A 16,153-nucleotide genomic window follows, 5' to 3' on the forward strand; every position below is an offset into this window, starting at 1 on the left:
GAAGCCTTTACTTTCTTACCAAACTACCTTTACCTGTTTTTTGCTTGAGTAATTGCAGCGTGCATGAGAGGTGAGAGCGAGACAGGGAAGAATATGAGGCTGTACAGCAATTAATGAGCTGTTTCAGCCCAAAAAAATCAGTCCAGCAGGCTGGTCAGAGCCTTGGAACCTATTAACCTTGATTTGGAAGTCTGAAACTTGACAGCTGGGGCAAAGCAGGGCTGTCTTAAAGAAGTTAAAAGTAAAGCTCTCTTTTTCTCTTTTCTTTCTCACATGCTCACTGGTGAAATACTGCCTGACTTTTTTAATATTTCTTTTTTCAAGTGTGATTTCTTACTGCGTAGCTTGACCAGGTGCCTTGCTACTGTGCTACCGATCTAAAAATTATTTGGGGCTTGTCCTTCTTCCTGATGAAAAAACAGTTTATCTGAGGCACTTGTTTATGCCTACAGAAATCTCACACGTTCTCTTCAGATACTTTTGTGCTCTGTGTTAAAATAAATGTGTTGCTCCATGAAGAATTACTCTCTTGGGATCAAATAGGACAATATTTGTGTTAATCAGCTGCATTTCTGTCCACAGATTTTGCTGCACATGAAAACAAACACACTGTAGACATGAATTAAGGGGGAAGATATGACATGAAATTTCCTGACTCTTTAAAATAATAAGAGTAAGAATAAGAATAAACCTTTGCCAAGAATAACTTCATCTGCAAGTGTTTCTTAAATGTGTTGCACATTTGTTTTTCTTTAGAGGATGGGTGGCTAGGCCTCTTCACATGTGGCTACCATACACTGACCTGTTGTGGTTGTGTGATGGTCTGAGTTTGATTAAAGGCTTCAGGTCTTTCCTAATCTGCATTGTTTTGACTGAGCCAGGCTTTGGAGCACAGATACAAGCAGGTAGTGCTGGCAGATGTCATGAGGTTATGAGAAGCAATTTAGGACAGTAGTCTGTTCCAGCTGCAACAACAAAACAGAGCAAGCACCATGGATGCACTTTGGCTGATCTGTTTGTATTCTATGTTACTTCAGTTTAGTTATGCATTCTGTCAACAACCCACAAAAGTAAATCTATTTTCTACCACCTGCGGAAAAAGGACAAATATTCTTACCCCCTGCTAGTCTCCAACCAAAATAAAGTGATTTCCCTTGCTTTGCCTCAGTATTAAATGCAACTGAGTAGATTCCCTCTCCCCACGACTTGTTAAATAATGTTTAAAAATTGATGCATGTTACATGTTTTAAAACTTGCTTGTCCAGTCTTAAAAGATTTTACAGAGTGTTTTTCGCAGTTACTGGATGCAAGCTGTGCTTCTAAACATGTTGACTTAGCTGCTTGTGTAGGAATTTCTCTGGAAATAAAAGGACATGAATTGATCTTCCATCAAAACCACTGCACCACATGCAACTATGTCTGCTATAAGTCTGCACACCTTCTTCTCTGCCCCCCTAAATTTTGACACATATTAGAGAAGCTATTGTACTTTTCTGACAATTTGTAATATCTGTCTTTGCTGTTTAATGATGAATTTTGAGATGGTGGTTGAGATCTGTTGGATATCTCCAACTTTCTCAGTTGACCCAAGGAAAGAAAGAAACATTTGGAAGTATAACCTGATATAGTACTGTGGGTTTGTCTTAAGTTATTTTTCTTCAGCTTTTTATAAAGTAACTTTTCTTTGTTTCACAGGGTATGTCCCCCTTACCCAGTAGAGCAGAGCTCCACAGATATTGTCTCTGCAGAACAGAGTGCCTTGGTCTTTCCTGAAACTTGTAGATTCATACATGATTGCTTTCTTTTTTTGTCTTTTTTCAAATAACTGTAGGTTCATGTACTGGACAGACTGGGGAGAAGCACCAAAGATAGAACGAGCTGGGATGGATGGCTCAAGCCGCTCCATCATCGTTAACACGGACATATATTGGCCAAACGGACTGACGCTGGACTATGAGGAACAGAAGCTCTACTGGGCAGATGCTAAACTGAATTTCATCCACAAATCAAATCTGGATGGAAGTCATAGGTAAGAAGGTTTTGGTTTATGGGTGTAATGTGGGGATTTTCTTAGAAGATGCTGCCTAAGCAATATTGTAATCTCTGTTGCATCAAATTGTCATGTTAGCGCTCACAAAATTTTAAGCAGACCAGTGCTGTCAGAAACTTTTATCCTTCACCATCCCCACCTTTCCAGCACTGTGAAGTGGAACGTGTCCTTCTCTTCAGGGTATCCTATAACTGTCCCAAAGACTTTTCTCAGAACCAGTTCCATTAAAAAATCCTCAAATCCTGCTCTTAATAGTATATGACTATATAGCAAAATTGTCTCTTTTCAGTAGGTCTTCTCTGCAGTGTTGCTGTGATATTCAGAAATGTAGAAGATAATATGAGAAAATGGATCATCATATATTAATATTTCAGTTTCATTAATCCTAGGGGCTGGGAAATTAGTGGAAAACAGTCCTTAAAGGAGAGCTATGTTAAAATTACTGTTTTCATTGAACAGATTTATAGCAATGAAGTGATTCTTTTTGATCCAATCATGACTACTTCTTAATTAAGGGTATAACTGGTGCTTTGTGTATATGTGTTTATCTCTAATTTGGGTGATGACTCTCTTCCTTAGATGAGTTTGACAAGTACTGCTTGAACACATGAATAAATCACAGCTTGTGCCCAAGGTGTCATATGGAGAGATGATTTTTGGTGGGGTTTTTCTTTGCAAATTTTTGTGATGTTTCAGCTAGTTTAGATGGGCATGAAATATCCTTTCTTATGCTCTTTGTTCTGGCCTCTTAGGGACTTGCCCACCTTTCACCACAAATATTAATTTGACATCAAGAAATTAATTCTCTTGAAAGGATCATTCTTTTGTGTGGACTGGCAAGTAGGACCACAAGCAACAAGCATGAAACATGCCCACTGTCTTCTTTTGATATTTATTTTGAACTCCTCAATGTCTTTGTAATGCTGGTTTGAAAGGTTACATCACTTTTCTCCCAAGTTCTGCCTTTTAAGTGATCACAAGTTCATGCAGTGTGTTTGTCATGGTGTTTGTTCATGGAAAGTACCTGAAGTTGGATGCAATTTTAGATTTGTGTCTTTGGATATAAGTATTATGACTAGCTTGGTTTATACAAAACATGGATTGTGAACATCTATTTTGAAGTAGTCCTTCATTTGCTGTTTGTTTGACAAGGAAAAAAACTTAGTACCAAAAAGAGAGAAATATTTCATTGAGATTCTTTCAAAAAAGTAGACTGTCACATAGATTTTCAAGTAATTGAGAGCAAAGGATAGACATTATCATATACAGTAGAAATTTGAGTATTTTTAATTTTATCTGGTGTCTCCAGCCTTTCTTGTTCCAGAGCTACTTTAGTGTTTCCTGATATCAGTTTAACTTTCTCAGTCTTGTTTTGCTACTGACTACTTTGCAGTTTCTCTCTTGCTGGTGATCTGTTGCACAATGGTGTAAATATACTTGTGTTTGGTATTCTCTTTTTATTTTCATGGTGTTTATTCCGTGGCCTTCTGTGGTTGTTAACCTGGGGGATGAGGCTGAGGAGGTGCTGAATTTTCTTGGTGCAAGGGGCTGACCAGCCTTGTCTGTGCATACACAGCTGTGTCCAGCAGCTGCCTCATGGCACAGAGTTGAAATCACCTGAGTCCCAGCAGTTATCTCATTGCACAGTCAATTCCCTGGAATTACTTAAGCCTATAATAAGGACCTGTATAGACAAGCAATTTAGATTTTTAGATCTACTAATTCTTTCTTACGCAGCCATAAAAACCAAAGCAGTCCAATGCTTTAGGTTAAATTTCTTTTTCAAATTCATACGTTTCAGTATCAGGAATATGTCGTGGCAGTATGCTAATATATTACTATTGGAGGGGCAGAAAGGGAAGTCATTCCTAGAAAGGAAAGCACATTTGACTTCCCTTAAGCACTCAGGCACAAACCAATTCTAACAGCACCTGTTTTTCCCTAGGCATGTGAGAAAGTTCTGAAGATTCAAAAAGCAGTCAACATCTGTATCTAGGCATTTTGGTTTCATTTTTTGTTCTTTGCAGTTACATCATAAGGGGAGGAAAAAAACTGCTGAAGTTAGACTGTTCTACAGTGGGGTTTTATGAGGTAGATTTTTTTCTGCTGTGACCTCTTAGCTTCTGCCTGTATTAAGAAAAAAGATCTAGGACTGTCCAAAGTGTTGGTTTGGGGTTTTTTTTTTTTGTATAGATACTGTCTTTTGGCTATCCAACAAATTGAGTTTTTTCAATGTGATATTTTACAGCTGTAAATCATATTTTATCTCTTAATTTTGTTAATATTTTTCAGTAACTGACTCACTAATACTAGAAAACACAGTTTCTAATTCTGCAGCCAAAGCAAAAGCCTTTTAGATTTTCCTTTTCAGTGGAAAAAGTCACCCCACCAAACCACCCAAAATCTACAAAGCCTTTAGTCTTTTTTCCTAGCCATCTCCAACCCCTCAAAAAAAAAAGGCAAAAAAAAAAAGCAACCAACAAATAACCCCACCTACAGTTCACCACCACCACCTCTTAAGAGAGCTATCAGTTAGTGTTTTTTCCTTAAGAGTTAAGTGCGGGGGAGAAGATGATTATCAAGTGCCTAATCTAACTTAAACCAGTCCCTTTGGTTTATTTAGAAACTGCCAGTTCTGGTGATTTTTTTTCTTGATATTTAGACCATTTTTCTAAATTTCTGCTTTATATTTATACTTAGTTGGTTTGAGGTTTTTATTTCTAAATTTCTCTTGATCAGAGCAGATTCTTTTATCCTTGCAAAGTGTTACTAGTTTTTCTGATGCCTTATGTCACCATGTCTGGGAAAATATATGCTTCTGGAAGTTGGCCCTATTGAAATGAAAAAGGCAAATTGGGTTACTGAAAGACATATATATTCATAAAAATTGAGTCTTCTAGATCTGGATAGTTTTGGTAACTTGGAAAAGGAAACAGATGAATAAAGGTTTGATATGTCAAGTTTTTTACTGTTGCATGACAGGAGGTGGGAAAGAGTCTGTAGCAGGTAAGCAATTGTAAAAGCTCCATGTAAAGTAGGATGGCATAAGTTTTAATTGGTTTGGGAGAAATATTTGGTAGGAAGTAGCATCCTTCTATTAAAAAAAAATTCAAACAGTTCAGAGAAAACTGACTTTGTGGAAGGAGTTCTCTCTAAAAATTCATGATGTATTCCTAAATCTATAAGAAATCTGAAACGTTTTTGTTCTTTTATTCTTACATTCTGAGTATTAGCTCTCTACACCTGACACTACACAAGAATAAAAACTTTTAAGATTTATATCTCAGAAATACTTTGACCTGAATCATAGAATATCCTGAGCTGGGAGGGACCCACAAGGATCATCCAGTCCAAGCCCTGGCCCTGCACAGACACCCCGACAGTCCCACCCTGTGCATCCCTGAGAGCGTTGTCCAAACGCTCCCGGAGCTCTGGCAGCCTTGGGGCCGTGACCATTCCCTGGGGAGCCTGGGCAGTGCCCCACAGCCTCTGGGGGAAGAACCTTTCCCTGCTATCCAGTGTGACCCTGCCCTGACCCAGCTGCAGCCATTCCCAGGTCCTGTCCCTGGTCCCAGAGAGCAGAGCTCAGGGCCTGCCCCTCCTGTTCCCCTCAGGAGAAGCTGTGACTGCCATGGCTGCCCTCAGGCTCCTCCAGCTGAACAGACCAAGTGCCCTCAGCTGCTCCTCACACGGCTTCCCCTCAAGGCCCTTCACCATCCTCGTGCCCTCCTTTGGACACTCTCTAATGGCTTTGTGTCTTTCTTACATTACCCAAAACTTCACACAATATTCCAGGTGAGGCTGCTCCAGAGCAGAGCGGGACAATCCCTCTCTGGCCCAGCTGTGCCTGATGTCCCCAGGACAGGGATGTCCCTCCTGGCTCCAGGACACTGCAGCCTCATGTCCAGCTGGCCATTGACCAGGAGCCCCTGCAGGTCCCTTTCCCTGGCACTGCTTTCCAGCCTGTCATTCCCAGTGTGTCTGTGCACCCAGGGCTGCCCCATCCCAGGTGTGTGACAGCCATGAATCCTTGTTGTTTGCCAGGGTCTGGAAAGTGAAAGAGTACAATAGGCTGGTGGTAGGATTATGTAGAGAGAGAAACCAATTATAAGTCCTGATTATTGGGGTTTGGTGGAGTTTTTGTCACCTCTTCCAGTAGGACTAGAGTCACAGTGAGCCACTAAAGCAGCATGACAACTCTGGCAGTCTAGTACTCTGTTAAATATGTGGTAGAGTCATAAATTCGTGAGAAAACCTCTCTAGCAAATTTTACAGGGATGATTATGGTTCATTACCTGCTAGCCCTGGGATTTACTAGCCCTAGCTGCTGCAGTGTTGGGCTCATTAGAATAAAGACGAAGAGCAAAGAACTTGATGACTAATGCCCTTGATTTGCCAGTGAGAAAAAGGAATGAACATTTTTTCATGTCAGAATGCAATAATTACAGAACTAAATTGATGCATAGAAGAGGTGGTTTTGTTTTTTTGCAGCTCTTGCCCTGCTCTTATCAGAGGGAACAGTTGCTTTTTGTGGGACTAATTAAACAAAACTGAAATGCAGACAGCTCTCCTGTGAGTACAGTCCCCAAGATAGGTTGGCCTGCTAAAGCAGTTCTTGAATTAATTTCCCCTTCCTTTACCCTGCAGCAGCAGTTCTAATTAATAAGTTAACACGTTACTGGCTGAAGGGAAATGCACTTACAAGGTCCCCCAGGAAGTGTTTGTGCTAATGAGATGGTTTTTGAGGCCACTGTAAGAAAACATACTTTCAGCAACTGTCAGAAAGCCGGGAAGCTCTTGCAGGAGGTGAATGTCTTAAGTTTGCACTTAAGCATTGATTTTTCTAGTTCCTCTTTTCAAGCATCAGCTCATGAGTGTCTGCCAGATGATTAGTTGCAGATGTCTTGAAACACTGAAAATACTGTATCCCTGCATTTATAAGAGGATTTTTCTCCTTATTTGCCTATAATGTGTACAGTACATGACATTATGTATGAGGTGTAAAATCTCATGTTCTGTTTATATCTTTCTGTATATTTCTGTGTGATAAAATTGCTTAACACCTTCAAGCAATGAAGAGGAACCAGTCAGTGGGGAGAAGGCAGTTTCAATAGCTCACCAACACAGGCCAGTGCAGAAGCCAAATAATGCTCTAATTAAAACTGCTACAGAATCCTGCATAAACAGAATTTATTAGATTATTTGGTCATAGAGCTAGGTTGAATTTCAGACTTTCATTGCAGGTGGGATCTGAAATGTCATGGCTAGACCTGTTTGTTATATATTCTTTCTGGAAACACATGGTAATTGTGGCTTAAAAAAGTGGCAAAAGGCAAAAACACTTCAGTCTGAAAACAGAGCATTATAGCATTATATCCCACAAATCATGTTTCTTGCTTAGCTAATTAAAAGCAGGCTTGTCTTCTGATAGGAATATTTTGGACAAGCATTCATGGTTAAAATGCATACAAATGCATTACTTTTCTGAGTTTGTGTTGCCAATGTTTTTGTTAGGTGGGCAGGAGAGGAGATCCTGTGAGCTGAGGGAACCAGAGCTCCGTGCCCTCCTTGTGGTATTTTACGGGTGCATCTTCCTCTTTGGTCCTGCTCCTTCTGATTCGTGCTCTGAGTGCTTTGGCCACTTGCTAACATTTCCACTTGTCACAAGCTAAAGTTGTGTAATTCCTGCAATTTTGTTAATACTCAAAGCATTAAGCGTTCTCTAGATGGCAAATAAGGTTTTGTTTAAAATAATTTGTTTCATGCAAACCTCTTATATGCTTTCTTTATAACATTGAGCACTAAAAGCAGATTTTTCCCCTTTTCTAATAGCCTGGGAGATGGTAATAGGTATGGGATCACCCATGAGGACACTGGAGAAATTAAGTGAAATATAAATGTCAAAAATGCTTGCACCCTGCCCTGGAGACAGAAGACAGGCAGCCTCAGGGGTCACCTGAAAGCAGTTTTGCTGCTGTGAAGCTGGAGTGTTAATGGTTTAGAGACACACAGGCCAGAACATCTAAAGCACCCCAGGTTTTCTGCAGGTGTTCTGATCAGGTCTTGAGACTAGAAGACTGTAATGCAGCAAGAATAAAAGGCAGTTGGTTCATGGATAGTGTTTACTTGTTTACTTTTATGGAGAAATGCTGTTATGCTTGGATATAAAACATCTGTTAATATTCTAGGGGGGAAATAGTAGTTCCTACTATATTTTTAATTTAAATTATCTTGATTATTGCTGGATTTCTTTTTGCTGATCTGAATTACTAAATTTCATAGCTATAACATAGCTTTGAATGCCAGTATTAGTTGAAAAAGAACTAAAGGCAGACTGAGGAAATCCTGGTTAAAATAAAGGATATTAATTTAATGTTTTTTGGTCATTTTACTGTTAATTTTTATTTCAATTGAGTTTTGTCTTTGTCTGAAATTCATATTATCCTGAAGCAAAAGCTTTTTTGACATTTTTGACAGACTGTCTATGAAGTTTCATGTGCCTATTCTATTTCAGAGTTCGGTAGCTCCTTTTCTAATTCCTGCTTAAATTTGTTTGTTGTTTGTTTCCTTTACTTCACTAAGTGTTTCACAGGACTGTTTAACGGAATAAGAATAGAACAAAGGTGAATATATTTAAATCAGATCTATGTTTTCTCCAGACAGTAGAAAACTCTACCATAGCAATATTTATTGTAATGGCATCTCTGATTACCGTGATGATAAATAGTTGTATTTGGGAAATCATGACATTAAACACAGATTGAATTCAATTTCTGTGGAAACTGCTTGTTTTCTCTCTGTGTTTCTCTCCTCACCTTTCTTCTCTGCTGTCCCTTCACTCATTTCCTTCCCAGTCAACAGAGATTGTGGCCTTTGAAATGTCAATTGCCATCCAGATTTTTAAGGCAAATTTATGTGATTATATGTCTGGTGCAGGGAAGATTATTAAAGTTAGTGTGTGCTTAGTTCCATCTAATATAGAACCAATTTGCATCTTGCTGAGGCCCTGGAGATGTCTCCTGAATGAATACCATTGCTCCTTATCCCCAGCTCTGAATTTCCCATTGTCTCTGGCGTCTCTTTAAACCAGACTAATGACACAAGTGCAGCAGTCTGAAGGAACCAAGGAGCTTGGTGAAGGATAATAGGGTGGAGTGCCTTTTGCTGTCCTGTCACTTGTTGCAGTGAAGCCTGGTCTGGTAGTGTAGCAGCCAGCAAGGAGCTGTCAGTTCCCATCAGAACCCATCAGGGCCAGGAATGTGGAGACCTCTCTGCTCCCTGATCCTGTATGGCTGCTTGTGAACCACCCTGGAGGTGGGAGGCACCTGCTTCCATCAGCACTGTGCAGCAGCTGGGTGCTACAGGTGACACTGGTCACCTTCATCCACCTGGGTGTGTGTAATAAATAATCAGTCTGGGCAGAAGTCAAAAGCAGAGCTCTGCAGTTCCTAGTGCAGGTCATGCTGGAGCACAGCTGCTCATAGCAGCCATCAGAAGGTCATTTCTTGCTCCCTCTCATCTTCCTTTTCCTGTTTTTTAATAGCTGGGCACTCCAGCCCCTTCCTCCTGCTCCTCATTAGGGTGTGGAGACTCATTGAGCTCAACTGAAGCCACTTCTTCCATGCTGGCACACATCCTGGAGCTGCTGGTGAGCAGGGCTGCAAGTGTGGTCTGTGCAGGATTTCCAAGGGGGAAAAAGCCTTGCTGGTTTTGCTGGTTGGAAGTGAGCTATCACCTTGTACTGGCTTGCTGGAAACAAAGATTACAAAGTACATGTTACTGGTAATACTGATCTTAATTAGATGTAAGAATTACACACTTGGGTTTGCACCCAAAGCCATCTTCATGCATTGCAACCTTATATCTGCTGAGAAAAATAATGCAAGTTGAGGAGTAATTGCTTCAAGACTGTGACTGACAGCACAGTCAAGTGAAGGGCTTCTGAATCTCTCCAGATACGGGCTGGTTTAAATAAGGGTCACAGTTCACCTGATGCATTGTCATATGAATAGAGGGCTGTCTGAAAGTTAGGAATGTCTAACAGCAGCTATTGTACTCAAAGATTTATTCCCACTACTGGTGGGTACAAATCACATGTAAAATTCCTCTCTATGTTTTTGGTGGTTTTTTTGGTTGGTGAGTTTTGTTTTAAAGTAAGTTAGTCAGAATGCTTCATAAAAATGTGGCTTCTGTTGTTATGGGAATGCTGTCTTTGGTGCAGGTTTGGTTACAGTGAGAGTTTTGGGTTTTGATTGCTTCTGTTTCATATGACAAAATGCCGTATGTGTCACTTGTCAAATGTTGTACAATGTGTCATACATAAAGACTTCATCTCCTAGCCTGCTCTAAGCTAAAATTCAAATCTGAAGATATTTAGGTTTTGGGGGTAGGGTTGGTTAAAATGTTTGCAGATTTAGAATGCCTTTATACTTGGTATAATACCAGAATGTGTTGTGTCATTCTGGCTTCACTGTTTGGCTGGCAGGTTTCAGCTTCAAATGATGTTACAATGGTCTTTTGTAAGATGCTTAGTTGGTGAATTTAATTAAAGCAAATATATACCTGACTCCAGATAGAGATAGGAAAGAAAAGATAATATGTCCTACTTTTGAGTGCAAAATACCAAGAAATAGAAGATTTCATTTCCTGTAGAATTGGAACACTAGAGTGATAAGCAAGGGAATCTATAGGAAAAAAAAAAGCTTTCAAGATAATGCATCTTTTTCCAGAAGCTAAGGTGAAAGGACGGTAATGACTATAGCTTCTTTGTATTCAGAAAGACACCTTCAAGCTTCTTGCTTTAATATACTCTTCTGTTACATTTTAAGAGCAAATATTTGGAAAAATAAGAGTATTTTTGTCATCTGGTAAACCACTTTAGTTAGACTTATTTCCAGAAGTCACGCCTGTGGTGTGGGGGTGTTTTCTCAGTAAATGTATGGATGGTTACTGTCTTCCCTGCAAGAAGAAAAATGGGAGGCTGGTGTTCACAGTGGGCCTTACTCTGAAGGAGCAGCAGGGCTGTGTGTCAATCCCTAGTGCTTCCAGTTCAGGACAGGGATGGTGTCCCCACTGTTCAGAAGGACCTTGCCTAGGTGAGAACACACTTCTACTTAGGCAGTTAAGAAGAAAGGAGGTGAGAAGAAGCACTCCTGTAAGTGGTCCTTGTGTGGCGGCCCTGCTTTGTGTTGGTCCAGATGATGTCTGCAGTCCTCTCCATCTTAAACTTTTCTGTGATTGTGAATAAAATAAAAATAAGACTTGAGCTACTTAATTCCAGTTCTGAGGATTTTAGGTACATATAATTAGTTTGATACATCACAAGAATCTGGAAAAACTGTCTTCAGTAATGTTTGTGCTGCATTTTTTGTGATGGCTAATGAGCATGTCTTTGTATATATACATAAAATTTTGTTTGTGAACCTGGAGAGAGGCAATGACCCAGTTTGCTCAGAAATTACATAGTCACCGTGGCAGAGAATCGCTAGAACTCTGTTTAATGGCACTGCTTATAGTAAAAACAATAGCTTAATAATTATCATAATAATGGAAGTAACTTTAAGGCTTTCTTTAGAGTGAAAAACTACAGTATTTTTTTGATGGTTGAAAAGAGGAACTGGAAGAGATGGATGGATAGCTAATTGACCAGTTTGTCTCAGTGTGAAATCTGCTGAAGCTGGGATTGGTGGACATGGTGTACCAGCAGGTAGAGTCAGACTTGCATAAAATCAGCTGGGGTTCATGTGGTGGCAGAGAGCCCTACAGGCATGGACTGTTCAAGAGATGAAAAGTACCAACAGATCTCAGTAAGGATTGCAGTTAGCATCTCTTGGGCTTCTCAGCATCAGTAGGCAGCCTGAAAACAGTATTCCTGTGTTGTTCCTTCATATCATTCCCCAAAGCAGGGGCAGTACATTTGTTTCCCAGAAATAAATAAATACAGAGTTCTGATCAACGGTACCCAAACTTCTTTTCACAGAAGCTTTGTTCAAGCAAAACTGTCACATGGATTGTGTTTGAGCATTCATTTTCTCCCTGTGCTCTATTAGGCAAGCAGTGGTTAAAGGCTCCCTTCCACATCCCTTTGCTTTGACTCTGTTTGGGGACACGTTGTACTGGACTGACTGGAACACACATTCCATCTTGGCCTGCAGCAAGTACTCCGGGGAGGACCTGCGTGAAATCCATTCCAACATCTTCTCTCCCATGGATATCCATGCCTTCAGCCAGAAGAGGCAGCCAAATGGTAAGCTGTCTTGCTGTCCTGTCCTTTTTTAATTGCAATCTGGAACTGATTTGCAAAAATCTTAATTAGTCTTTCTGTATGGTGCTGGGTGGCTTCACCCAATGTCATGATGCAATTTTTTCCAGTGCAGAGAATAGCAGAAGACCCAAAGGGAAACCAGATATTCTCTACGTTTTTTGCAGGGATTTTTAAGTGCAAGAAAACCCCCCATCTCTTACTTTTTTTCTGCCCAACACGTTTATGCTCTTGTTGTATTTTTCTGTTTCCTGTACCATAACTACAGGCAACACAGTGTTTTTATTTTTCTAAGTGGTAGTTCCTGAGTGGAAAGTAATGTTAATTTGGCAGATGATATTAAGCAGGGCTAGCACTGTGTAGTAACCACTGTCTTAACCATTGTGTTAATTTACTGTATTTGCATTTTGTTTTTATATATACATTCAGCACCAGTATGCTGAAGAGTAAAATGAGAAGGGCAGAGCTGAAACAAAGTTCTGGTTTAGAGCTAAGTGCTACTTTCCCAAGAAGGGAAACATTCAACATCCCTGCATTTTGGTACCATAAGTACCCCACTACTCAACACTTGGAAGTAATTTTTACTTGTTCTGTGTTTATCATTTCCTCCTTTAATCTGTGTTGCTGCCACTGGTTCTACCACTCAAATGCCGTTGTGTCTTAACACATGATATGAGGTCATTCGTTATCAGAAGCATTAATCTGTGTGATTTATGTTTAACAGCTACAAACCCATGTGGAACTAATAATGGTGGCTGCTCCCACTTGTGTTTGATGTCTCCTACCAAGCCCTCTTATCAGTGTGCATGTCCCACTGGTGTGAAACTTCTTGAGAATGGAAAGACCTGCAAAGATGGTAGGCTTTGTTTTTAAAAAATCCTTTAGATTAAGCACAAAGTAGCGTTTGGAGGGAAGGGGGTTCTTCTAGCTGCACTGTATAAATGATGCACGTTAGGGGTGGCGAATTCTGAAACTATGTATGCTTTTGCAGTACAGATAAAAGTGATTAAAAATGCCCTCTACGTTTTAAAAATGAAGAATTCTTGTGACCAAAGGGCAGGTTACCTCCAGTTGCAAAATCTAAGTTGCAGTTCTATCTCTGTCACTAACTCCCTGCAAGTTTTGGGGGGCTCTGTTGTTGCTTTTTCTTAGAGAAAAAGATACCTACATCCTCTGTTGTCTCTAAAATATTTCTGACATTGATCATTAAGTATTTGGCTAATTAGATTGTACAATAAGTCCTTTTTTTTTAAAGTCAAATGTCCATTTATTATACACACTTACACCTGACATCTCTCTCTGAAAATAATGACATGTTTTTAGAGGTGCTGAAAGCCCTAAAAGTCAAGACATGATCAAGATTTGGGGCTGCAAGCTCTGACCAAAAACTGCTTTTAGTTTCTCATTGTGGGCTAATATACATGATTTTAAATTGCTATATTTTGTATGTGTAGGTCTTGTGATGTGTTGTGGTTGCTGTAGTACACTAACAGGCTCAAAATTAACACTGGGAGATAATTAGCTGGATCATAAACAACCATCTTTCATGCAGATCATCTCCCTAGGACAGAAGTAAATAGAGGAAGAAATGATACAGCAGAGCTTAGTGTAAATAAGCCAAATAAAATGGGTACAGAAATATTTTTTTAATTGGAGTTTTATATTTTAAAAATTATTTCAGGTTTGTCAGCTATGTTCAGAGTTTTCTTTAATTTCATGCTATTTCATGCTCTCTGCTGATTATTTTTGTATGTCTCTGTGAACCTTGTTAAAATAAATTGCTGCTTTTATGTGAAAAACAGCTCCCAATTTAGCCTGGCAGGATTGTTTATAAGAATTTCCCAATACACAAACAAGATGTTTTTCTTCCATTTCCCTTGGTGTAAGGAGAAGCTTTAATAATACTGCTCTGGGTTGGTTGTATGTAGTCAGAATGTGACACAAATCCATGTGCATTTTCAAAAATACTTGATATGCACAGATAAATTCCAGTGTATCAAAGTAAATTACCAAGGGTAAGTAGAAGAATGATATTAAAAATCCACCCCAGAACCTTATTAAAAGGATTTTTCATGCAGAGATATACAGAATCATCAGTTCACTGTTTTAGCCATTTCTTATGTCTCAGAATTTATAACTGTTGCTCTTTTCTCCCACTCCCTGAATATAAGAAGCCAAATTTTATGTTCTCAGTCAGCCACAACATGTATTTGATTTACAGAATGTAAGCCCCCACTGTACTAGAAATATTGTTAACCAAGTTGCTACAGTATTTTGTCCAGTTGTATGCAAAAAACTTTATACAGGAATATTTCTCTTATGCTTGTCAATATCTCGTTGCATTTTAAACCATCACTCTGCTGCTTTATCTTTTGGGGACATTCTGCCTCTGCCTTTTCAGGAGAAAAAGGGTGGGAAGAGGGGAGAAAATTGAGACTGTTTATTTAACTTGGTCTTAGAAAGGAGACAGCACATAACCCAGATGAAACAACCTACTCAAATTATTCATCAGGTCCATTGGTTTTGTGCAGCTTTGATCCTGTGCAGGGCTAATTTCTGGCATATTCATGCAAGAAGTTCAGCATTTAGAGCTGAGCATGCTCCAAAACAGAGATTTTTTTTTTTTTTTTTTCACTCCTCTCTCCCTGAAGGGAGGTGCAGATCCCTAAGCAGACTTAGGGCTTTTGTAAGTGACCTACAACTTTCCAGAGCTCTTCAAGGCACAGATTCCTTGGAACTCCTTCCTGTAGATGCAAAGGCTGCAATTATTGATTTGGGGGAGGGAGGAGAGCGTGGCGCTTGAACAGAGGCAGAGTAGCCATAGACCAGAGTTCAAGATGTAAATCTGGACCTGTCTCTGGGGGAACTTCCTTTCTTAGGCTCTTCCAGGACCCCGGGAAGTAAATTTGTTTTCTCATTTTCAGGTGTGCAGAGGTGGGGCATTGATTCTAGTTTCTTGGGTGTTTTTTTTTTTCTCTTTGTACCTGCCTGTACAGATACCTCTGTGTCTGCTGTGAAAGTAGAGTGGAACCCTGAGAACTGAACATTTTTACTTCAGCTAGTTTCAGTACACATCTGTAATGCTGCAGTGCTGATTAAATCTCCATTTGCAATTAGAATGTGTACATGACCATGGGAGAGACTGGTGACTGATAAGTGAAGAAAGGTGAAAAATTAGGCTGAGTTTCTCTTCTTTAAGATGGCTTTGTCTTCTAGCAGTAGACTAAAATCAGACTGGTTCCTGAACCAAATTGTTTCATGGTGAAATGAGCCTCTTTGAGGAGAGAGCTTTATTTCATGCTGCGCTAAGGAGAATACTGGGCTGCCCTGGAAAGATTTTGATGGGTGAATTTTGAGTGTGTGTTTGTGGTGTTTGCAGTGCTTTGGCATTGACAGATGATGCTGGCAGCCAAAGGTGAGGCTGGCTGACCCTCCCTGAGCAGTTTCCATGACAACCTAGCGTTTTTGAATAATCTTGGTTTATAGGAAATCTTCTCCTCCCTTGCCTTTCTCCCAGCGCTAGTTTCTCCATTTTTGTAGGGCTTTTTTATCATACCTTCGAGGAGTTTTACTATTTTTGGTAAGATCTGTGAATACAATAACACACACACATTCCGATTTTGAAAGATTTCCCCACAGTGTTTCAGGAAGGGATGATACCTCAAGAATAAGACTAACTACTTTTCTGATACCTGATGATACAAATCAAAACAGTGAAGTATACTGAGATGTGGGCTTCTAGCAAGGTTTTAGCTCCCCCACTACCTAGGTGAAAGTTTGTAAATCCCTATCCCTCAAGCATAAGAGTGGCAAAGTAAGTTATTTCATGGCCAGGTAGTCTT

General features: G+C 39.8%; 1 protein-coding gene across 2 annotated transcripts in view; it reads left to right on the top strand.

Moving 5' to 3' along the window:
* LRP6 (LDL receptor related protein 6) overlaps window positions 1-16,153 on the top strand; it is a 118,123-nt gene that overhangs the window by 47,070 nt on the left and 54,900 nt on the right. For both annotated transcript variants that reach the window (XM_064421103.1, XM_064421104.1), the window contains exons 3-5: window positions 1,832-2,029; window positions 12,100-12,296; window positions 13,036-13,167. In XM_064421103.1, coding sequence (XP_064277173.1) covers window positions 1,832-2,029; window positions 12,100-12,296; window positions 13,036-13,167 — 527 coding nt within the window. The remainder of the gene's footprint in view (window positions 1-1,831; window positions 2,030-12,099; window positions 12,297-13,035; window positions 13,168-16,153) is intronic.

The sequence above is a fragment of the Passer domesticus genome, chromosome 5, assembly GCF_036417665.1.
Source record: "Passer domesticus isolate bPasDom1 chromosome 5, bPasDom1.hap1, whole genome shotgun sequence".
In the NCBI taxonomy this organism is placed as follows: domain Eukaryota; kingdom Metazoa; phylum Chordata; class Aves; order Passeriformes; family Passeridae; genus Passer; species Passer domesticus.